A 21,124-nucleotide genomic window follows, 5' to 3' on the forward strand; every position below is an offset into this window, starting at 1 on the left:
CACACACACACACACACACACACACACACACACACACACACACACACACACACACACACTAGGAGGGATTCGGGAGTATAGGTAGGGCTCCAGCGGCAGACGGACAGATGTGCGATGCTCACGCTCCAGCCATGGAGCCGCTTCCTCGCGCCTGTGCGGGGGTAAACTTTTACCCTCCCTCCTGCGTTTTTGGCCGTGACGGTGCGGAGCTGTCATTGATGCACACCTGCTTCCTCCTCTTCATCCTCTCCTCTCTGATGATCTCCGCCGCCGCCACGCCGGGCGCGGTGCAGCAGAAACGGGGGCACAAGTGGCGATAGGATCCTGTTGAATTGAGGCGAAACGACGTCGAGACGCAGCCCCCCAAAAAAAGAAAGAAGAAAAAAGAGAAAGTGTCCTCTTCGGAGTGCGTCAGAAGCGCGGATGTGTGCTGTGGACGCGGATACGGACGCTGGTTGGATACGGCGAGAGGGATTTGTGATATGAGCCCCCGAAAATCAAGACTGGAATCTGAGAAAAAGAAAAAAAGCGAAGCGCTGCATCCTCACCTATCCTCCTCCTCCTATTCCTCCTCCTCTTCCTCCTCCTCATCCAACAGATTTGTTTGTAAACGGGGGGACTGAGGCGATTTCGTTTGGCCCCTTTTTCAGATGTGAGTATGGATGTGAGCATGACGGGAGGCTTTACTTTCACGAGGGGAAATTTCGTGCGTAATATCTGCTTTCAAGCCAGACGTCTTGGATGATAAGATTCACGATGACAATGGAGCCAAGTTTATAGCCTCGTATTGCAAAAAGATGCGTAATCCACACGAGCACAGGTCTCTGTTTCCTCCTGCCTGAACCAACTGCTGCTTTCTCTGTCTGTCTTCTCGTTTTTCTCCAGAAGCGCGTCAGAGGAAACAAAGTCATCCAGATTCAGCGGAGCTTCCAGAACACACCAGCGAAGAGCCACGATTATTACCGTCGTTTTTATTGTCTTTTCTTTCTTCTGCTCATCACATAAAATGGCATCCACGAGCGGATCTAAAGAGGGATTCGTGCTGAAGCCGCGATCGCTGGGAAATTAACCACCTGATGGGCACCGGAGGAAAACCGAGGAGAGACTGTTTTGCTTGTTGACTTGGTGATTTATAAATGCCGAGCAAAAATCAGAGGCGCTGCAAGTTTCAGAGCGTCTGCGTAACAGGCGATGCCACCGGCCCTGCTGGATTCTTTTATTTTTTTTAATTTTATTTTTATTTTTTGGGTTATGGTAATGATGTCATAAAAACTGAGGGGCTGCGCTAAAACGGCGAAGACAAGCGAGTCCTGATTATTATTATTATTATCATGTAAAGTAGCACCATGGACTGCCTGCGCGCAACATGGACCTGACTGAGGTGTGTTCCTTCTTCTGACTTTCTGGTATTCGCAGCTGATTGGTCCGGAACGATTGATGCCTCATTTTGTCGCTGTGCGCGCACGGAGCTGCAACTTTTATCCTCGGGTTTGCGTCCAGATCGCCGTGAGGCGGTGACTGTAGCGTTCACGCGGACTTAAAAGAAGAAGAAGAAAAAAGAAGATGGAGTTTGCCATGGTGGGCGCGGACGGCGGGTGCAACAGTCACCTGCCGTACGGGTATGCCCAGGCTCGGGCGCGCGAGCGGGAGCGGGAGAGGGAGCGCCAGGCTGCCCAGTCCAGAGCGGCGGCCGCGGCGGCGGCTGCTGAGGGAGGACCGGGAGCGGAGGGAGGACCGGGAGGAGGAGGAGGAGGTGGGGGTGGAGGAGGAGGTGGAGGGGGGTCCTCCACCTCCTCCAGCGCTCATCTCCTTAACAACCGCCAGCATCAGTGTCGCGCCGCCTCCTCCGCGAACGCGAACATCAGCAGCGGCGGCGGCGGCGGCGGCAGCGGCGGCGGTACCGCCTCGCGCCCCTCCTCCTCCTCCTTCACCTCCTCCTCCTCCTCGCAGGATCCTGACCAGCAGCAGCAGCAGCAGCAGCAGCAGAGAGGTCTCAGAGAGCGGAGGAAGCAGCGCGGCGTCGGGCGCTGGAGACGCAACCGGTCGAGTCTCGGCGGGGACCTGCGCCATTCGGAGCTGGCGCTGCTCGGATCCGAGGAGGACATCATGATCGAGGAGGAGGAGGGGGAGGAGGAGGAGGGCGAGGAGGAGGGGGGCGAGGAGGAGGAGGGCCGCGGGAGCAAGAGGTCCAGTTTTCTGTGCAACATGGATGATGAGGAGGAGACCGTGTCGCTGACGGACCGGCGGCCGCAGTCCGGCTACGAGAACGTGTACAGCGAGTGCGGCTGCTGCGAGCGCGTGGTCATCAACGTGTCGGGTCTGAAGTTTGAAACTCAGCTCAAGACTCTCACTCAGTTCCCGGACACCCTGCTGGGAGACCCCGACAAGAGAATCAGGTACTTCGACCCGCTGAGGAACGAATACTTCTTCGACAGGAACCGACCGAGCTTCGACGCCATTCTGTATTATTACCAGTCGGGGGGCCGCTTGAAAAGACCCGTCAACGTCCCGTTCGACATCTTCTCCGAGGAGGTGAAGTTTTACGAACTCGGGGAGGAGGCGATCCTGAAGTTTCGGGAGGATGAGGGCTTCGTGAAGGAGGAGGAGAAGCCGCTGCCGGAGGACGAGTTCAAGCGTCAGATCTGGCTCCTCTTCGAGTACCCGGAGAGCTCGAGTCCCGCGCGGGGCATCGCGGTGGTCTCCGTCCTGGTCATCGTCATTTCCATAGTCATCTTCTGCCTGGAGACGCTGCCGGAGTTCAGGGATGAAAAGGAGTATCTGCAGCCACGACACAACTCCACGCAGCCCGACCACGGCTTCACCCCCTTCAACGACCCCTTCTTCATCGTGGAGACGGTCTGCATCATCTGGTTCTCCTTTGAGATTATAGTCCGCTTCTTCGCGAGTCCCAGCAAGACCGCGTTCTTTAAAAACATTATGAACTCGATAGACATTGTATCCATTTTGCCTTATTTCATAACTCTCGGCACGGACTTGGCGCAGCACCAGGGCAACGGGCAGCAGGCGATGAGCTTCGCCATCCTGAGAATAATCCGTCTCGTGCGGGTGTTCCGCATCTTCAAGCTGTCCCGGCACTCCAAGGGGCTGCAGATCCTGGGTCACACCCTGCGGGCCAGCATGCGGGAGCTGGCCCTCCTCATCTTCTTCCTGGTCATCGGCGTCATCCTCTTCTCCAGCGCCGTGTACTTCGCGGAGGCGGACGAGCCCACCTCGCAGTTCACGAGCATCCCCGACGCCTTCTGGTGGGCCGTGGTGACCATGACCACGGTGGGCTACGGCGACATGAAGCCCATCACCGTCGGGGGGAAGATCGTGGGCTCTCTGTGCGCGATCGCGGGCGTGCTGACCATCGCGCTCCCGGTGCCGGTCATCGTGTCCAACTTCAACTACTTTTACCACAGGGAGACCGACAACGAGGACCAGACGCCGGTGGTGGAGAGCATGCCCCCGGGGTGCCCCTACTTCCCGGACTTTCTAAGGAAATTCAAAGGCTCGCCCTCGGGCTCCTCACTGGGCGACAAAGCGGAGTACATGGAGATGGAGGAAGGGGTGACGGAGTCGCTGTGCGGGCTGGACAAGAGCCCGAGTAAAGGCAACGGCACAGACATCAGCAGAAAAAACAGTACTAACTCAAAATCTATTCAGACTGACGTGTGATTACAAGTAGAGATTTATTTTATTTTATTTTATTTTTTTGTTTTCTAGACACCCTATCAAGAGACTTTCTGCCCTGCAGCAGGTGTCCCCCTCCCTCCCTCCCTCCCTCGATCAACTTTTACGCACGCCTCAGAAACCACACAGCACACGCACACACCGACAGATCACTTATTGGCGGGTTAAGATGTTTCATTCTCATCATCTCAAAACGACAGATCTTCTTCTGCCCCATAAAAAAAAACCTCCAGGAGCAAGTATGACCAAGTATTTTCCCTATAGGTTGATTGGTTATTTCATCCAACCTGTGCGGGCTTCCAAAATCCGACATCAAAATCATCAGAATCGAGAGAAGACAGGCTATGCATTCGCACTTTATGAGTTTCATCTGTCAATAACGGAAAGGTAACGGGAGGGTCGTGTTTTGCTGTTATGCAATAAAGTTTAAACAATTTGTTTGCACTAATGTAGAAGGCAGATTTATGTTTAGAGACAGAAACTGTAGGCCATGCAAATGGCAATAATTTAGTCATCCTCTGACCACTTAGCTGAAGAATGTTTGAGTAACTCCCTCCACGAGAGCAAACTAAGAATATTAATAACCCTTTTATAAGCTGCCAGTTGAAATTGGACTCTAATAAATAAAAAAAAAAAATAGGTCGGAGACAGACAAAAGACTTTTGTGGCTGTTCCAACACATAACATTGAGAAGAAGCGCATTGTTAAGACATAGCATTTAAACAGGCATCCAATAAACCAGGGCTATAGTTATTTTCATGTCATCTACACAGAAAAAGCCTCGTGTCGTTGACCCACTATGAGAGCTAAAGCACAGGAGTCTGAAATGGCTGGAGAAATGACTCGCCCCAGGTTTTGTATGGACATTTTGGATCTTGGCGACAGGAGTTTCCCCCTCCCCCCAGTTTCTTTAAAAAACAAACAAACAAAGAAAAAAAAACACCTCAAAATGACAATATCCCTTTACACGGACGCAGATGGAAAGTTATAGCAAAAATGACTCAGTCGTGGAAACTCATCGGAGAGGAGTTTGTGAGCAATTTTCTCTCCTGTCCGCTGGACTTGGTGCACAAAATATATATTTTTTTTCTTCTCAAGAGGACTATAATTATCTCGGAGCTCAGAGGATCGTCGGGATGTGGATGTCTTCCAAGGTATGTAACCCGCAGCTCGCGCGCGCGCGTGTGTGTGTATGATTTCAGCTCTGTGATGATTACAACAATTCACACGAAACCAGAAAAAAAAATCATTAAAAACAGGAAGGCACACCTGAAACTCTCTCCCATTGCTTTTCTCAGCATATCAAGGCCAAGATAGATTTTTTTTTAAACACTCAACTGTGGCAAACCAGAGAATGACGCACGAAGACGCGTGCGTAAAATGCGCGTAAAACTCTGGAAACGGACGCTGGTCGAATAGTGACGCACATTCCAGCCACCCTGTGGTCAGTTCGTGTTTCTCCGCTAAAACACTGAAGCACTCAGCTCTTAAATCCACAGATATTACGAGCGGATTTATTTATAATGGCCGCAATTATCTCATCTGAGGTGACATGAGGTCAGCACGCGGTGAACTGATGTCAAGCCTTGATGAAGATTTGCCTTAAAGGGTTCTGTGGCTCATTACTTAAGATGAAGCCGTGGAACAGTCAGTATTTACTCCAGCTCTGTCATATTTCCCATTGGTTTAGATTTGAGTGGGTGAGTGGGTTTTAACAGCTTTTCCATGGAAGCACTCTTCACTGTTCTCCAGACTCTTCCTTGCTGTTTTGTGATCTTTCCTCAGGTGTAACATGAGCAAATATTGACAGAGGAATCCAGAAAAAGCCACCGCATTAACATTTCTACATCCTGACTGTAAACATGCTGTTTTCCAGATGACAAACTGCTAACCCCCCCTCCCCCCACCTCCCTCCCCCTCCTCCTCTACTGCTTTTTATAACCTCACTCTACTGTTTGACTGTGCAGAATGACGTGTGTGTGTGTGTGTGTGTGTGTGTGTGCGTGTGCGTGCACGCAGAGTTTGGCACCAGAAGAATGTTTTTGCAACCATCTGCTGTAGGAGGAAAGTTTCACTGCCGGCTCACGCTCAGTCTCAGTTGAAGACGTATGCGAGAGCAGGATTCAGCTTCATTAATTTACTTTGAAAGCAAATCACAGTCAAATGTGACACTTTACACAAGTCAGCCGTGGAACACTGAAGTGTAAGCTGTCAGATCAGTGAGCAGTGTCCTGGATGTGATCGTGAAGTTAGCACAGTTTGATCGGTTTCTGTCTTCCTGTGAAGATGTAAATGCTTGAACAGGAGTGTTTGGACTGTCAGTGGCAACATTTCACTCACCATGAAATGTTTACCTTCAAAGCAGGTTCCTCAGACAAATATTGAAATACATAATGCCATATTTGTTTTGTAGCTTGGTGCAGGTTAAAAAAAAGTTATTTGTTAAGACAGTAAACTTAGTTGGTGAACAATGCAGATCTGAAAGTTTCATCTTTAATTCATGTTGAGGACTTGTTCAGGATGTGGCGTTTAGCTCAGAAGAGAACTCAGACGCCGCCATAGGTGGAACAGGAGCTCATCTCTATTACAATCCCAATAACCGAAAACCCAAATGACCAAAATGACAAAGTGCTCGAGATCACGCAAGATAATTCCTAAACCAGAGGAGAGCAGAGACACCAGAGAACTGCCCACACAGAAACACAGATGAACCAAAAAAGCAGAACCACCAGATGATCGCACAGCCGACACAGGTGAAACACATCAGGGAGGAGGACAGGATACAGACACAAGGAGGGGAAATCACGGAGCCGGAGGCTCAAAATAACAAAAGAAGCTAAACATGAACCATGACACAGCAGAAAGAAAGACTTTTCAGAAGGAAAAGGCAAATTTGTTTATAAGACAAAAGGCTGTTCACATTATTTTACAAAGAAAAAAAACATTAAGAACTATCCAATCAGATCGAGTAAAATGATAGTTACATTGAAATAAAATTACATTTTCAAATCAAATACTACAAAAGCCAGTTGAAAATACTCCATTATTCATCATTTCAGTATTTATAATTCACTACTTCACTTCTCTTGAATAGGAAGTTATTTTCAAGGAACTGAGATTTATATTCAGAAACATGTTGTGTTATGTTTATATATTTAAATTTGATTTTTTTACCTACTTAAGATCCGTTTCATTTGAAAAGATAAAACAGAGAAATGCAAAGTTATGGAGCTTTCTGCTGTTTTGTTCCCAAAGGTGACACAGATTTTCAAAGAGATTTAAAAACTGAAGCGTACAGTAAGATTACTGAACATTTGCATTAAGTTAAGTTAAAGTACTCAGTTACTTAAATTGTACTCATTTCCAAATACATGCTTGTTTTTGTGTTTTTAATGTGCACAGAATGTCAATGTACAGTTTACTTTATTAGCTACTTTTCAATCAACATTGACTGAAGCCGATATTTGATTCAGTTTAAATACATAAATAATCAACATTCTAGACACATTTCTCTGACAAACGATTCGGTACATAGAGGATATTATATTGTTAAAACATGTCAGAACACATTTTCCCCTCAAAGGTTTGGATATTAATTTACATTTCTGGATGCAGAATTGTAAAATTAGTTTAATTCAATCTTGCAAATTGTGTCCAATTATGTGTGCAATCAAAGAATTCAAATAGTCTGATTGCACTCAAAATGCTCCCAAATTACTTCCTAATTGCAGTAAATTTGTTTGTCCTTCCTGTTAAACCTGTTTAATAAGCGATGAACACACATCAGAAAAGTGTATGTAAAGTGGAAATACCCTGCGGAGGCTCTATTTTAGTACAAATGAGATGCAAGGATATTTTTTTACTCTGTCTAACATTGAAAAACTGTGGTTCTCCTAAGAACATGAGCATAAAAGCTGTGTCCGGTGTCGGAAAAAAAAAATGGAGGAAACAACTCATTTTGATGATCATTTGTTCTTATAAGAAATTAAGAAGGTAGCAAGTGGCTGAAACCACGAACTCCCAGATCCACTGTCAGAGATCTTAAAAGGAAAGAGAGAGAGAGAGAGACCATTAAAGTACCTAAGATAGATAGAGAAATGTCTTTATTGTCATTGTATTGATGATTGACAAGAGTCATCTGATGCGTGCATGATGCATAAGAAGCTCTAAAAACACTAAAAAGTTGGAGAACACAAGCAGACAGTCAAGCATGCTTCATGCTGATTGCACTGATCTCTTATAGAAACATATGAATGTGTCTTTCTGAGTTGAGTGTGGTGATTACTGTTGGGTAGAAACTTCTTGACTCTGGTTGTTCTTGTTTTCAACGCTCCGTATCGTCACTCGATGGGAAATTGTTAATTTCGTAGGTTTGAACGTTTGAAACTGTGAGCAATGCTGAGCTGTAAATAATCAACTCAGAAAGAATACCGGGATATCAGATAGTGTAAACTGATTTCAGGAAATGACATTAAAGAAAAAGAACCGCAGAAACTCCGCATGTCAACAGGAGCGTTCGCTCACCCACCGTCTCTCACTGCATCAGCAGAACAGGACTGTGTGTTGATCCTCTCAGAGGACCTATTCATACCAGATATTTTCAACACCTGCACCCACGACCAAACACACGCACACACACACACACACACACACACCATAGTGGCACGGCGCCAGCTCCTCTCCATACCTCACACTTAGCGCTTACATAATGTGGCTTATGTCAAGAGGCGCAATCCAAAACATTTTTTTTTTTTTTTTTTAAGCAGAAAGTGTGTGGGTCAGGCTTATTCTCAGGCTGAGTCGACTTGTGCAAAACCTCCCCGAACATCCAGAGCGGCGGTCCCGTCGTCACGTGCGCGTCTTTGTAGTGCAAATTTAAACCATACGGCCGGGCCATGTGACAAAGCCGCAGTTATTTATGGTTATTCCTCAGAAGGTATTCCACGGCTGTCAGAGGACATGAAGAAGAGGAGGTGGGAGGAAAGCCGGCGTGCTGCAGTCAGTGTTAGATGAACTTGTGTAACAGTCCCGGCAGCCGCAGGTGATCAGAATTCTGTTCAGCTCGATTGATCTCATCTGTGGTTAGCGGTCTGTCTTCACAGCGAAGACATCCCAGCTTGTGTTTGCATGTTCTCCCTGTGTGTCATGGTTCTTTCTCCAGGTTGGTGATTAGGTGACTGTTAGTGTGGTGGACTCTGTCTGTCCCGTGTTGGACTGCTCACCTGTCCAGGTGTTGGAACCTGTCGTTTGATTAAAAGATGAATGGAAGGTTTCACTTAGTTCTGAGTTCTGAGTTATACTCGTGTCACGTGATGATGTTAAGATTTAGCATCATTTGAGATAAACGGGCCTTTAAGGCTGTTTTCAAGTGAAAACCCCAAACTTTCATTGGAGTTCGGTTTACACGACGACGGTGTTCGGGGACACGGAAAACTGAGCTTTCTGAAAATGGCTCTCAAGATGGAACTTTTTGAAATCCCTCCGACTCCGTCTGCGTGAAAGCGGGGGACAACGCAACTTTTTGAAAACGCTCCGGTGCCATGTCCCTGCAGACCGTGCTTTCCAGCTCTGGCCTGCAGCCGCCAGATATGATTTAATGCTGAAATAAGAAAGTTGATTATGTTTTGTTGTCAACATAATCTTTTACAGAGAGGCTCAAACAGACTGGCTAACTATGCTGACATGCGGAGCCTCAATCAGTCCCTCCAGGAAGTTGCAATGCTGCAGTTTCAACAGTTAATATAAATTCAACCGACCTCTGTGAATTCTGCGCAACTTCGCAATTTTGTCCGAACGTGGCAACTTGACAAAGTTGCAAGGAAACATGATGTATTGCAGTTCAGTTGGTTTTTTTTGTTGTCTTCTTTTTTGGCCCTCCTTTCTGCGGTCCTCAGACATTCCTAAACATGTCTCCTCACTTCATTTTGTTTTTTAATGCCATCCACACACTCAGCTCTGCTGCTCATCCCACAAATTCATTTTTCTTTCAAAACTGAGACCTTTTAAAAGAGAAAGGACCCAGCGATCCAAACATATATTTCTTCGGTTTTTAGATGTCTATACTGTTCATGCTGTGTAACGCACGGCATTAAGCTCAAGTAACAACGGAAACGATTGCCAAGGTGTCATCTTCAGCATCGGTCTCTCAGAGTTGCATAGTACTACAGAAATTTGCAATAAAGCAAAGTAGCTGATGCGGGCAAAATGATTTGGAGCGGCTGGACAGAAGCCCACTTGTGGCCGCTTCATTTCACTCCACGACTGAAAGGCTGTGATTCACCATTGTTTGTGGAGCCCGGCCGAAGGGGGAGCGGTAAACATTTGCCAGTGAGCGGCGTGTTCAGCAGAGTGCTACAGACTGACGGTATGTGTATCTAATAGATTGGTGACCTGGTATTAGTGTGATCGATGGTGGAGGTGTCGGGGTTAATCGAAGGATTTATGAGCTAATCACATCATGAAGACCATCTAAAAGACATTACTCAACAAAGATCAATGGAGTCTCTGCGTTTTGATCATTTAATAGGATTAAAAACACTTGGCCAGAAGACTGGACAAAACACATCAAATCATCTCAAAGCATTTTAGCAGAGACATTTCAGCCTTTAGCCTTCATCCCGCTTCTAGTTTTGAAAAGCCAAGGCCTTAAGCATATGAAACCTTGGGTGACACCTTGAAAGCCAGCTACCTTGCTGCTGTCAAACTGGCCTATCGATGTAGAAGGGGGCTGGAGTCAATCCCAGCAAACTCAGAGGAAAATAGAGTAATTTCCACCGCTTGAAGAGCGTTTACTCACAGGAGGGATGAAACTTTAACCAGAACAAAATCTCAAGTTTAGATATAAAACTGGCGAAGTTGACCTCAGTGTGAAGCTCTGCTGGAGCAGGGATCCCGCTCGGCGGTGAGAATCGGCATCAAAGAGCAAAATGTTCCTTTAGTTTTCATCCAACGGCACCGCCGATCCAAACCTCGGTCGTCGGAACTGATCCCAGCTGGCTCTGGGCGAAGGCAGCGGGGCACCCTGCGCTGGTCGAGGCTGAGCAATAACACACACACACACACACACACACACACACACACACACACACACACACACACACACACACACACACAAAAACTGATATGCATGTCTTTGGATTGAGAGTGGAAACCTGCACAAGCAGAACATGCAAACACTTGTCTTCCATGTTGCGATTATGTTCATGAAAATGTGTTGAATCTGTTTGAAACCATCTGGATCTGAAGCACAACAAGACTATTTGTAGCTACCGACATCTGCTTTCTCTGATGTCTCAGTGAATTTCGCTCCTTCACACCTTGCAGAACAGACTTTGTGTGTGAGTTGGAGGGTTGAATCCGGATTTTGCCGACAGCCACAGGTCAGAGTCACGGCCGGCCCTGCTGACAAATGGCTCGTAGCGCTGGTCGCAGAGCGGCTCCTACCTGCAGCCCAGACATCCGTCCATCCATCTTCTGGGTCCGCTCGGGCCCGCTCAGGGTCACCAGGAGAGAAGGCGGGCTGCAGTCCGTCCCAGAATGCACTGAGGGAGCAGCAGGGAAGGCGCCGCTGAATGGCAGGCTGTGACAGGAAGATTGAGCATATTCAGTCAGTCGTCGAGGGAACTGACAGATCATCAGTTTTCAGTTCTGAGGGCGTTGAAGCCGAACACAATGACCTTTTAATACATTCTGCTTTCACAAAGATCATAAAAGCTTCTGTTAAGAAAGACTGTGATTGAAGTATATGGTCCTTGAGGAGATTGTAATTCCAGACTATGTCGATCACTTAACCTCATCAAGACCAGAAACTCCTCAGTCAGATCAAAATAAACAACTTTTAACAGCATCGTTAGGCCTCATCTCCAATGAGAGGCATGGTGGAGCAGTGGATGAGGCTCCCTCCTCATCAAAATGTTCCTTGTTTGAAGTCTACATGTTCTCCCTGTGCACATGTGGCTTTTCATCAGGAAGTGATGAGTCAGGTTCATTTCTCAGTCTCTGTGTTGGAGACGAGAAGCACAGATCAATACTACCTGTTTAACGATTCGTTCTCAAATTTAAATCATCAATATGTTCACTGTGGTGATGTAGTTCAGGCTTGAGGAACTTGTGAGATTATTGGTTCGGATTAGGGAAGCACTGACAGCAGTGTCGGGTCAGATACTACTAATCAACACGTTAGCAAAAGAGGACGAGCGACGCCAGCGGTTTAGAGGTTAATTCGCTTTAATGACATTTAGTTCTTGGGCTGCACAGTGGCGCAGTGGTTAGCGCTCTTGCTTCACAGCAAGAAGGTCCTGGGTTCCAATACCGGCCGGGGCTCGGGGCCTTTCTGTGTGGAGTTTGCATGTTCTCCCCGTGTGTGTGTGTGGGTTCCCTCCGGGTACTCCGGCTTCCTCCCACGGTCCAAAAACATGCATGTCAGGTTAATTGATCACTCTAAATTGCCCCTAGGTGTGAGTGTGCATGGTTGTCTGTCTGTCTATGTCAGCCCTGCGACAGACTGGCGAACTGTCTGTAGCTGGGATCGGCTCCAGCCACCCGCGACCCTGAAAGGGAGAAGCGGCAAAGAAAATGGATGGATAGTTCTTGTATCGGTACTTGGTCTCCATCCAGCAGCTCACGGTTTGTACTTGTATCGGTTCATCACATGCTGAGGCTTCAGCTCATTACACGGCATGAAAAATAAGTAAGAATACTGTTTGCTTTAATGTGGTATTACGAGGTTTTAAAGAAAACTTACCCCCGACTCCTGGTCACCGTCACACATTCAGTGATATCAGCTGGGCCGTACATGCAGCACACGATACATGAATAAATATCAATTTTCTCCCGACCCCAGCTGACCTGGATCGCAGAGCAGGGTTACAGGGATCAGTGTTTGTACCATTAACCACCATGCAGCCCACTTAGAAATTGGTTCCTCCATTAAAGCATGAATTTTAATGACATCCTATATTTCATATTCGGCTCTGGAAATGTGTGGAAATCAGCTGGATCTCTTAATAATTCAAAGCACGCTTAAGCTTTCTGAGTGTATTTTCAATTTGGCACCGGAGCAGAACAGAACACACAAGAAGAGGCCTTCAACACTAATTGTGAATATCCGAAGTGATTAAAACTTTTATTCCTTTTTTCAAAGGCAAAAACGCATTGTTGGGGATGCAGAGTTTTGAACGCTGCTATTTGATCATGTAATGAATTTGGAGTTGTAATCATTCTAGTCAAGATGCAATGTGATGAGTCAAGTAAGTTCCTGCACCCAAAAAAAAACGGACTTTGTTTTAAAAGCGCAAGTCATGGAAAAAAACAAAAAAAAGTTGTCGTGAGATGTTTGCAGCTGTTGCAGGAAAAAAAAAAGAAAACAGTGCAGAGAAATTCTGTGTTTTCTGTTGAGGTAGATCAGGATTTTTGGCACTGATAACTTCCATGTTTTAACCTCCAACATGAAACAAACTGACCTGAAGTCTTCAGACTGTGGTCTCATTCAAAATGCCGTCACGCTGCAGCGTTTGGTGTTTTGCAGAAACAAAAGACAGCAAACAACACTTCTCTGATGTTTCGCACATACTGAGAAGAAACAACGCTGCTGAGGGGATCGGAGTGGAACTCCTCTCTGGATGAACACGCTTTCTCCCGGCGAGCGCGGCCGGCCGAAGGTCTCACTGCTCCAGCTCGGATAGCAATTAATAACTGTCAGACGCACTATTGTGTGGCGTACAGGAGGTGGAGCCTGCATGTTCTTCTGCTTCACGTTGTCACGTTTGAGAGTCGCATTGATCAGTCAAGACGTTTTCTCCGTCTGCGCTGCAACGTCTTTTAAAGCTAAATAAAAGAAACGGTGATAAAAGCGTTTGAAACCGTATTCGGTGCCCGGTGGAATTGATCTGCACACGGTTTGAGAGTATGAAATGGGGCGACAGCTTGGTATTGCTGCACACACAGACACCTGAAAACTGATCCACTCGTATCGGGCCCCAGCAGTGCCAAGTGAGGAAACTTAATAGGACCTGATTTACAGTACAGATACACACACAAGGTCAGCATCACTTCATATATATGGAATATTGAGAATGTGTTCTAGATCAAAATATGACGAGTTGGAGCCAATAGTTTAATCTACAATGAGCAATGTGATTTATAATGTCTTAAAAGATTTCTGCTCATTATTGATTCAGTTTTTAGCGTATTTCTTTCAAGGAGGTTCAAATCAGTGTTTACCAGAGAGGCTGCTGTCGTTTTCTTCAGAGGCTTTTCCTCAGCTGGCCCCCCATAGCTTTTAATTGCAGATTTTATTTTAAGATTTGTTAGTGTGTGTTGTATCATCGTATCATATTTTCCTTTTTTTTGCAAAGTTCAGATTTATTTGCAGGAACTTGATATTTGTTCATTTCTACCACTGAACACAAGCAACTCCATGATATCACATTTTGTTTAATGCTTTTGGAAACCTGTCATTTTGTCACTTCAAATGATGCTTCTTGTGGCCTTATTAGGTCATTGAGCAAATTTGTTAACTTCTTGCATTTTTTTAGTGAGCGTGTTTTTACTCTCTTCCATTGAAGTAATTCATATTTAGACTTTTTTCTTCTTCCAAAACTCCAAGTTCCTATCTTCCCTCAGCTTCAGTCGAAAAATATTATAAGCAGTTAAAAACACCCCATTTTTAATGGTTTGTGAGCAACCTATTTTTTCCGCTGTGCTGAAGCTTCTCAGATCTCAGTATTGAAGCCGTACAGAAGGTGGAGTGTTGAACTCTAACGTTATTTGACAGCAAAAAGAAAATTAACAAGGTACGACTGATGTCTCTTCTGAGTTCTGTTGCAATTTCCTGTTCAGTTTTGGGTCTTGGTGTTGGGTTATGTCTTCCACTGTTATTGAAGGAGTGCGATCCTCAGTGGACGCACTCAAAAAGACGTCTTGATGGGAAAATTGCAGTTCTTTGATATTTTTACACTTCACAAAGTCAACCTGCAGAACTAATTGGACCCTTTTCCTGGCTGGTTTTGGCTGCGTTCGGCACCCCAAATGTAGAGGATATCAAATCCAGTCACAAGTGATCACATTTTATAGAGTTTTATCAGTTTTAGGTCAACTAACTGATTTTTGCATGTATAAATTGTGCATGAAAATGATGATTTAAGTGTCATAAATATTCAAATAAGCTGAAAGACAGTTGAAATTGGTGTTTTGCGATAGTAAAAGGGCTAAAGGGCATCTGTTCTGCCTGTGGACAAAGTTTCGCTCACTACACTTGAACCATAATTTAATCTCTGAAATTTGAAAAAAAGAAAAGTTTAGTTGCGCCCCCTTGAGGAGACTGGTTAACAGCCGTTAGCTTTGCATTACTCTAATAATTAGCACTTTTTTAAAAGATGTAAAAAGCACAAAAACACACAGGAAGAGGCTTAATATGCCAGAATGCGTACGATGTGATATACAGTATTATTTATGAGGAAATGTTCTTCTCATGGTAAAAATATCAGGAAGCTATCCTGAGGAGTATTTGTTGCTCTTACGGTTTTCCCACAGATGTAGATGCCATAAATCTAATAATTCAATGGAAAACTCAATAATCAAGTGAAATTACGCTGCCTGGAACAACATCATAATGTCTGCATGCTTGAGGAAACAATCCTAAATGTGCTATTTTGAGCAATTATTGCAAATAATCTGCTGGTGGACGAGCCATCGGGCCCCTCTGATTAAATCTTTTTCTTGGAAGTAACCGAAGCAACATGAAAGGAAAACAAGTAAGAGACGGAGAGGAATTTTCATGAGGCTGGAACGTCCCCCGTTCATCTGTCTCGCCGATGCATTAATCAGGCCTGATAAAGGGCCGACAGCTGGCTGCGCAGCCAACATACACAGGGCCGCCCCAGCTGTTGTCATCGTGTGAGCATTAATGATCAGTTTTAAAACAAACCTGCTCCATCTAGCTTCTTCCAGCCGATCAGTTTCAGATCAGGAGGGCTTTTTCCTCCGCTTCCGACCAAAGCTGATGGGCTGAGAGACCGTCCGTACGTGATTACAGTTCACAGATAAATCAGTTGCTGATTATAAAAATATGAAAGTAATGGTCTCTCTCAATTTGAATGCTTGAAACTGTTCCTACACAATATTTTTCAAGGGAGAATGTTGACTTTTGTTCCATTTTGGCTGAGAAAAAGTGATTTTTCTGAAACATGATGGATCCAGAACTTTTTCACCCTGTGTGAGTCAATCAACACAATAACAAAGGAGGGTTGCACTATTTTTCAATATAACAACTCCTCTTTTCACAAAAATACTAAACTGCTGTCTACATCAGCGTTAAAAATATTTCTTATAAAGACCATGTGCTGAGTGGGCCTGTATGAAGAAGGGGTGTGGCTAAAGGATGGCTGGTTGTCCAGAAAAAAGATTTCTAATCTGGCTGTTAACTGAATCTACATCAGTCAGTGGGAGGAAGATGCTCTATGATCTGGATGTTAGAGGAGGAAGATGGGGATCCCCCGACTGTGAGGTGAGGGCTTACCACTTCACCACTGTGAGGTCCTAATTTAAGACTGGCACAGTGACTGGGTTGTGTTTCCCCTTCTGTTTGGCAGCCGGCTCTCGGCGCTGTCAGAGTTCAGCTGAAGTGGAGCAGCTGCCCGCCTCGTTATTAGGAACATTTACACTGCAGCAATACGGCCGGCGCCGGCCGCTACTCAACCTCAGTGCTGCTCCGCCTCCAACCCCAAGAGCCAGGAGAAGAACAACGGCTCCAAACCTTCATTTCAACAACCCGCCCCGTCGCTCGCCAGTCATTCGCTCCACATTCACACCTGATTTGCTCCAGCAGGCCGTCGTGTTCCTTGTGTCGCCGCCCTTTTTTCTGCGTAAACATGGCGTCCGAGGCCCCATCTGACAGCGGCCGGTAATGAAGCGCCGCCGGGGGATTACAGCCCCGGTGTAAGTTTAAACCAGCCCCGTGGTTTCCATGCAGCGGTTACATAACGTCCCTCTATTGAAGGGTAGGAACCTGATTCTGTGCCCCCCCACCCCACCCCGCCCCCGCCCCCGCCCCCACCTCGCCCCCACCCCACCCCCCCAACCGGCGGCTTTAATCTGACAGCATCCCGGCTTTATTGTGCTGCTCCGCTCTAGACGTGTAGATTGCGCTGCTAATTACACATATGCCTCCGTGTCGGGTTTCTCCACCCACGGAGAAATCCGCCGCTATTGTGTCCTTCTGTTATTGCCTTACACTTATTATCGCCGTCGCTTCGCTCGCTTATAAATAGTCCATATTATTAATTTATATCCATCTTCCACACCCACCGTTTCCCAACTGGTCCCGCTTGAAGACTCACCGTCATTCCTTAATGACAAACCACGACCCCAAATCAAGAAAAGAAATCATCTGTAGTAATTAAAATATGATCCTGTTTAAACCTGAGTGAGTAAGGCCACGCATGCACAAACTGACCTTTAATTTACATGCAAATGCTACAGGTGGTAAACTCTTGAAGTTTATTTCATACTTATTTTTATTGCTGTTAAATTATTGAAAATTTTGTTGTTTTTTTTTAACCATAAAATTCTGCAGACTACAGAATAGTCCAACACCATCACCTGGTTCAGGGGAATGTCATCTTTCGGTATATTGAATTGGCATTTCGCTGCCAGATTCCCACTGTTGTTGAGGCGTGAGTGTTTTCCATTTTTCTAGCGATGAACTGCTCACCTGTTCAGGTGGAACCCGCCTCTCTCACAATCCAGACTGGATAATCCGGCGCAGATGAAGGGTGTGTGTGAGGAACAGGGTCCAGAAGGAGGGTTTCTGTCCCCGGAGGTCCTGATATATAAAACATTATAATGGATCACATGCAGGATGTGAGGAATGTGTGGAGCTCTGCAGCTGAACAGGTTAGACTGGTCAGAATCACTTCTCTGTCACTCACAGCCCATCTGGGCCAGCGGAGGATTACAGATTTGTTGAAGCACTGGGAAAGGTAAGCGTTTCAAAGATTTGTCCCCCCCCCCCCCCGAGCCCGGCTCTCTGAAGCCCCACGGCGCTGCTGAAGCCTTACAGGAACAAGCCTGAGATTTCATTAAACGCAGCAGCTGCTCCACCATCACCCACCCCGGGTGAGCGGAGGACGGACGCCCCCCCCCCAAGGCCCGCTCACGTTCCGCTGTCCGCGGAGTCAGTGGAGGGTGAAGGCGATAAACAGCCACAAACACACTCCGGGAGTCGGCCGTAAACACGCCGGGAGGCTCAAATCGGGGTTTTGAATCACAGGAGACGTCCGGAACGCGTCCAGAGGTCACGTTAGCAGATGGTTCCCTATCAGCGGCGTTCCGCTCATAACCGTCCCAGACAAATGGGGAGCCTGTCAGAGGAGATTACAGAGGGCAGATCTATTCACACACCGTCACCTCTCCATCCTACCTGCTGCTTCCACAGCTTCCTGCTTTTAAACAGAGACACTCAGGAGGAGTTTTCACCCCCCCAGGGCATCACGTCTCTGAACCAGGAGTCACAATAACTCCGGCTCCGCGCCGCTTGCTGCTGCTTCCACTGTAATATATATATTTATATATGCATACGTCTCACCGGCTGCTTATTGTTTTACTGTCTGACACACACGACTCCCCCGTAGTTATTGAAGAGTTTGGGTTCCTTTCGACCACAGCAGTGTTTCCATTCTTCTTGCACTCCCATTCATCTTCTTTAGAGATTCATCCAGCTTTCTGTTTCTGGACGGAATCCCAGGGGAACATGGCCGAATGCAGTCGACCACAGGTCAAACAGGCTTCGGACGTTTAGGCTCCGCTTGTGTGACAAAGTGCTTTTGTTGACCAAATGCACCTCGGTTTAAAGAGGGAGAACAACTCAGGGCTCTGCACGAGCTCCGTGCGGCTGTGGGGAAGAGTTTCCTGCTCTTCACACTGTTTGTGTTGATCAAATGTTTCACTGCGTTTCTCCACCAAAGTGCACTTTTCCCAAACCGTCATCTGCATCAGTGGAGGCTTGTTTTTCATAAACAGCAGATACTGATTGGACCTGTTCGACTTTTCATTTATTTGTTTTAGTTACTGTCTGTTAAAGCGGATTTTACTGACTGTAGATGTTTGTTTTTTTTTAAAGAAGTTTTTTTTTTCACTTTTTCACCTTTTTAAAGCTGTTTTAGCAGTTTTGCATTTTGTTGGCAGTCTTAGCTGTTTCTCTCATTTATTTAGCTTTTTTTTTTAAAAAAAGAAAAAAAAAGCTGAGCAATTATCAATTTGCAATTTTTACCTTTCAACTCCTTTACAGCTTTCACTATAACAGTTTTTCTTATTTTTCCTCTGTAAATCAAACATACAGGTCACGTCAGTGAAAATTAAACTTTTTTATTAAAATTTAATGCTAGTTATCTTATCAGGAGTTAAATACAGAAACCTAACATTTATCACCTTGAACTGAGAGATAGCAAATATCAAATAAAAATGTTTATTTACAAAGAGTTTTCTGAAAGGTTCATGGAGCCATGTGGCAGGTTATAGATCCCAGCATCATGAAAGCTGAAGTTCTCTTGGAATACAGTATAGGGCCGTCGAACAAACTTACTTCTATTTTTTTTTTTTTTCATGATTCTAATTTCAGAAGAAAATAAATCCAGAATTTAAAGGGTTCATTGAACATTTTCTGAAAGTGCTGCATGGAGAGTCTCCTGTATATGGTCCACATAAAGTTTCTCAAAAAGACATTTCTACTCAGCCGTGCATGAAAGACTGTGAAAACTGTCATTTGGATAATCTCGTTAGTGCGATGTGTGTTTCTGCCGCGCTGCGTTCAGGTGCTCGTCCGTGTGGCTGCTCTCCTACGCGGCGTGTTCAAGACCAAAAGGTCGGAAAAAAAGCATAAATGTCACAAATTTAAGTCTGCAGCTGTGATACTGGTCACTGCAGATGAGACAGGCCCCGGAGAAAAGCACGTCACATTCATTTGAAGTGAAATGCCACCATGAAATGCCAGCGTTTCGCAAAGAAACTCTATCAGGCAGCATTTCGGTTTCCTCCGGGAATCTTTGATGTTGCAGCTCTTTTTCCTCACTTTCGCGAAGCCTCGAGTGTCTCGCAACTAAATCTCTCCACAAAACTCCCTCATCAGCATCATTTACATAAACCACCACAGGAGCTGCATCATGTTGCTCATGAGGTTGATTGAATCATTTATGGCACCCAGAAGCTCCACGTTAAAGGAAAACTGTTTTTTAGCGTGAAGGTCTGCATATGTTTCACTGACATGGAATCTTATTTTTATTTTCAACGTTTTTTGCCTGCATTTGAACAGCAACAACAACAAAAAAATAAATAAACAAATAAATATACACTGAATCCTGACTTCACTCTTTTTCCCAGTAAAATAGTCAAACTTACATGCAAACACTACCAGGAAGTTCCATTTTATTGCTCTTGAAGTCTTTTTTCTCCTCATTTATTCCTTTTTTTGGTTGATTTTTCCACTCAAGATCACTGTGTGAAAGGAAAATTGTGTTTTTAGCTTAAAAATCTGCACCTTCATCACAACAGTGGAAACAAATATTTTAATTTGAAAGCGATCTGTTTCTGTGATTAATCTGGTCCAGCTCTTTGTACAGTTGTTTTTTCTGCACAGTGATCACAAAGTGATATTTTATTTCTGTGCTTACTTCAATCGTGTTGTTCATGAAGTTTGAATAAAGCTCAGTTTTGGTGAAGGTTTGCTCAGAGTAGGACTCAGAGCTCCAGAAACCAACACTAGTGGAGCTGAAGTTTAACAGTCCAACGTAAAAAACAACTAAAAACCCAAGTCATTCAAGGGGCCTGAAACCAGAGACGGAGTCACAATTTCAAAATAAGACAAAAAGAAAACACGTATCCGGACGGTTTCTTCTGTTATTTGGTCTGTTTTAGGTCAGTTCAACATTCAAAAGCATCATGTTGAAGGAAAACTGTGGTTTTTTGGAATGAAATTTGTCACTGAAATGGACTTTTACCCTTTCCTTTTTTTGTTTCTGTATTTTAACATGCCTCACAAATATAGACGTTAACTTAATCCGATTGATCTGTTTGATGCCCTTCTTTCGTCACTGATCAGTTTTAGTCACGCACATTTCTTTCTGCACAAAAAAAACTTTCATAATCAGCAAATTTTACATTGCATCCTACTGCACACTCAGCAGTGACATTGATTCTTATCTTCTGTTTCTTTTTGTTTTGCTGATTTTATTTTGAAACCCAATAAAACAGATGAATGTAACGGTGATGTATTGTCTGGGATGAATCTGCCGTTCCAGCTTCCTTGGCGGGTCAGTGGCGGTCAGAGCTGTAATTAAATGCAGACCGTGTGCTGTAACAACAGTTTGTCTAAAAATACTTCAGGCTATTCATGATTAGATTAGACAACAGACGAATTCTCCTTTTGAAGCTCGCCAAG

At 45.3% G+C, this 21,124-nt stretch overlaps 1 protein-coding gene across 1 annotated transcript in view; it reads left to right on the forward strand.

The window, feature by feature from the left end:
- The first annotated feature begins 1,560 nt into the window (after positions 1 to 1,560).
- Positions 1,561 to 21,124, forward strand: part of kcna4 (potassium voltage-gated channel, shaker-related subfamily, member 4) — a 59,952-nt gene continuing 40,388 nt past the window's right edge. Inside the window, exon 1 of the mRNA XM_030082732.1 lies at positions 1,561 to 4,847. Within this exon, the coding sequence (XP_029938592.1) occupies positions 1,564 to 3,678 (2,115 nt within the window). The 5' untranslated portion in view covers positions 1,561 to 1,563 and the 3' untranslated portion in view covers positions 3,679 to 4,847. The remainder of the gene's footprint in view (positions 4,848 to 21,124) is intronic.

This window comes from Salarias fasciatus, chromosome 1 (assembly GCF_902148845.1).
Source record: "Salarias fasciatus chromosome 1, fSalaFa1.1, whole genome shotgun sequence".
NCBI lineage: Eukaryota > Metazoa > Chordata > Actinopteri > Blenniiformes > Blenniidae > Salarias > Salarias fasciatus.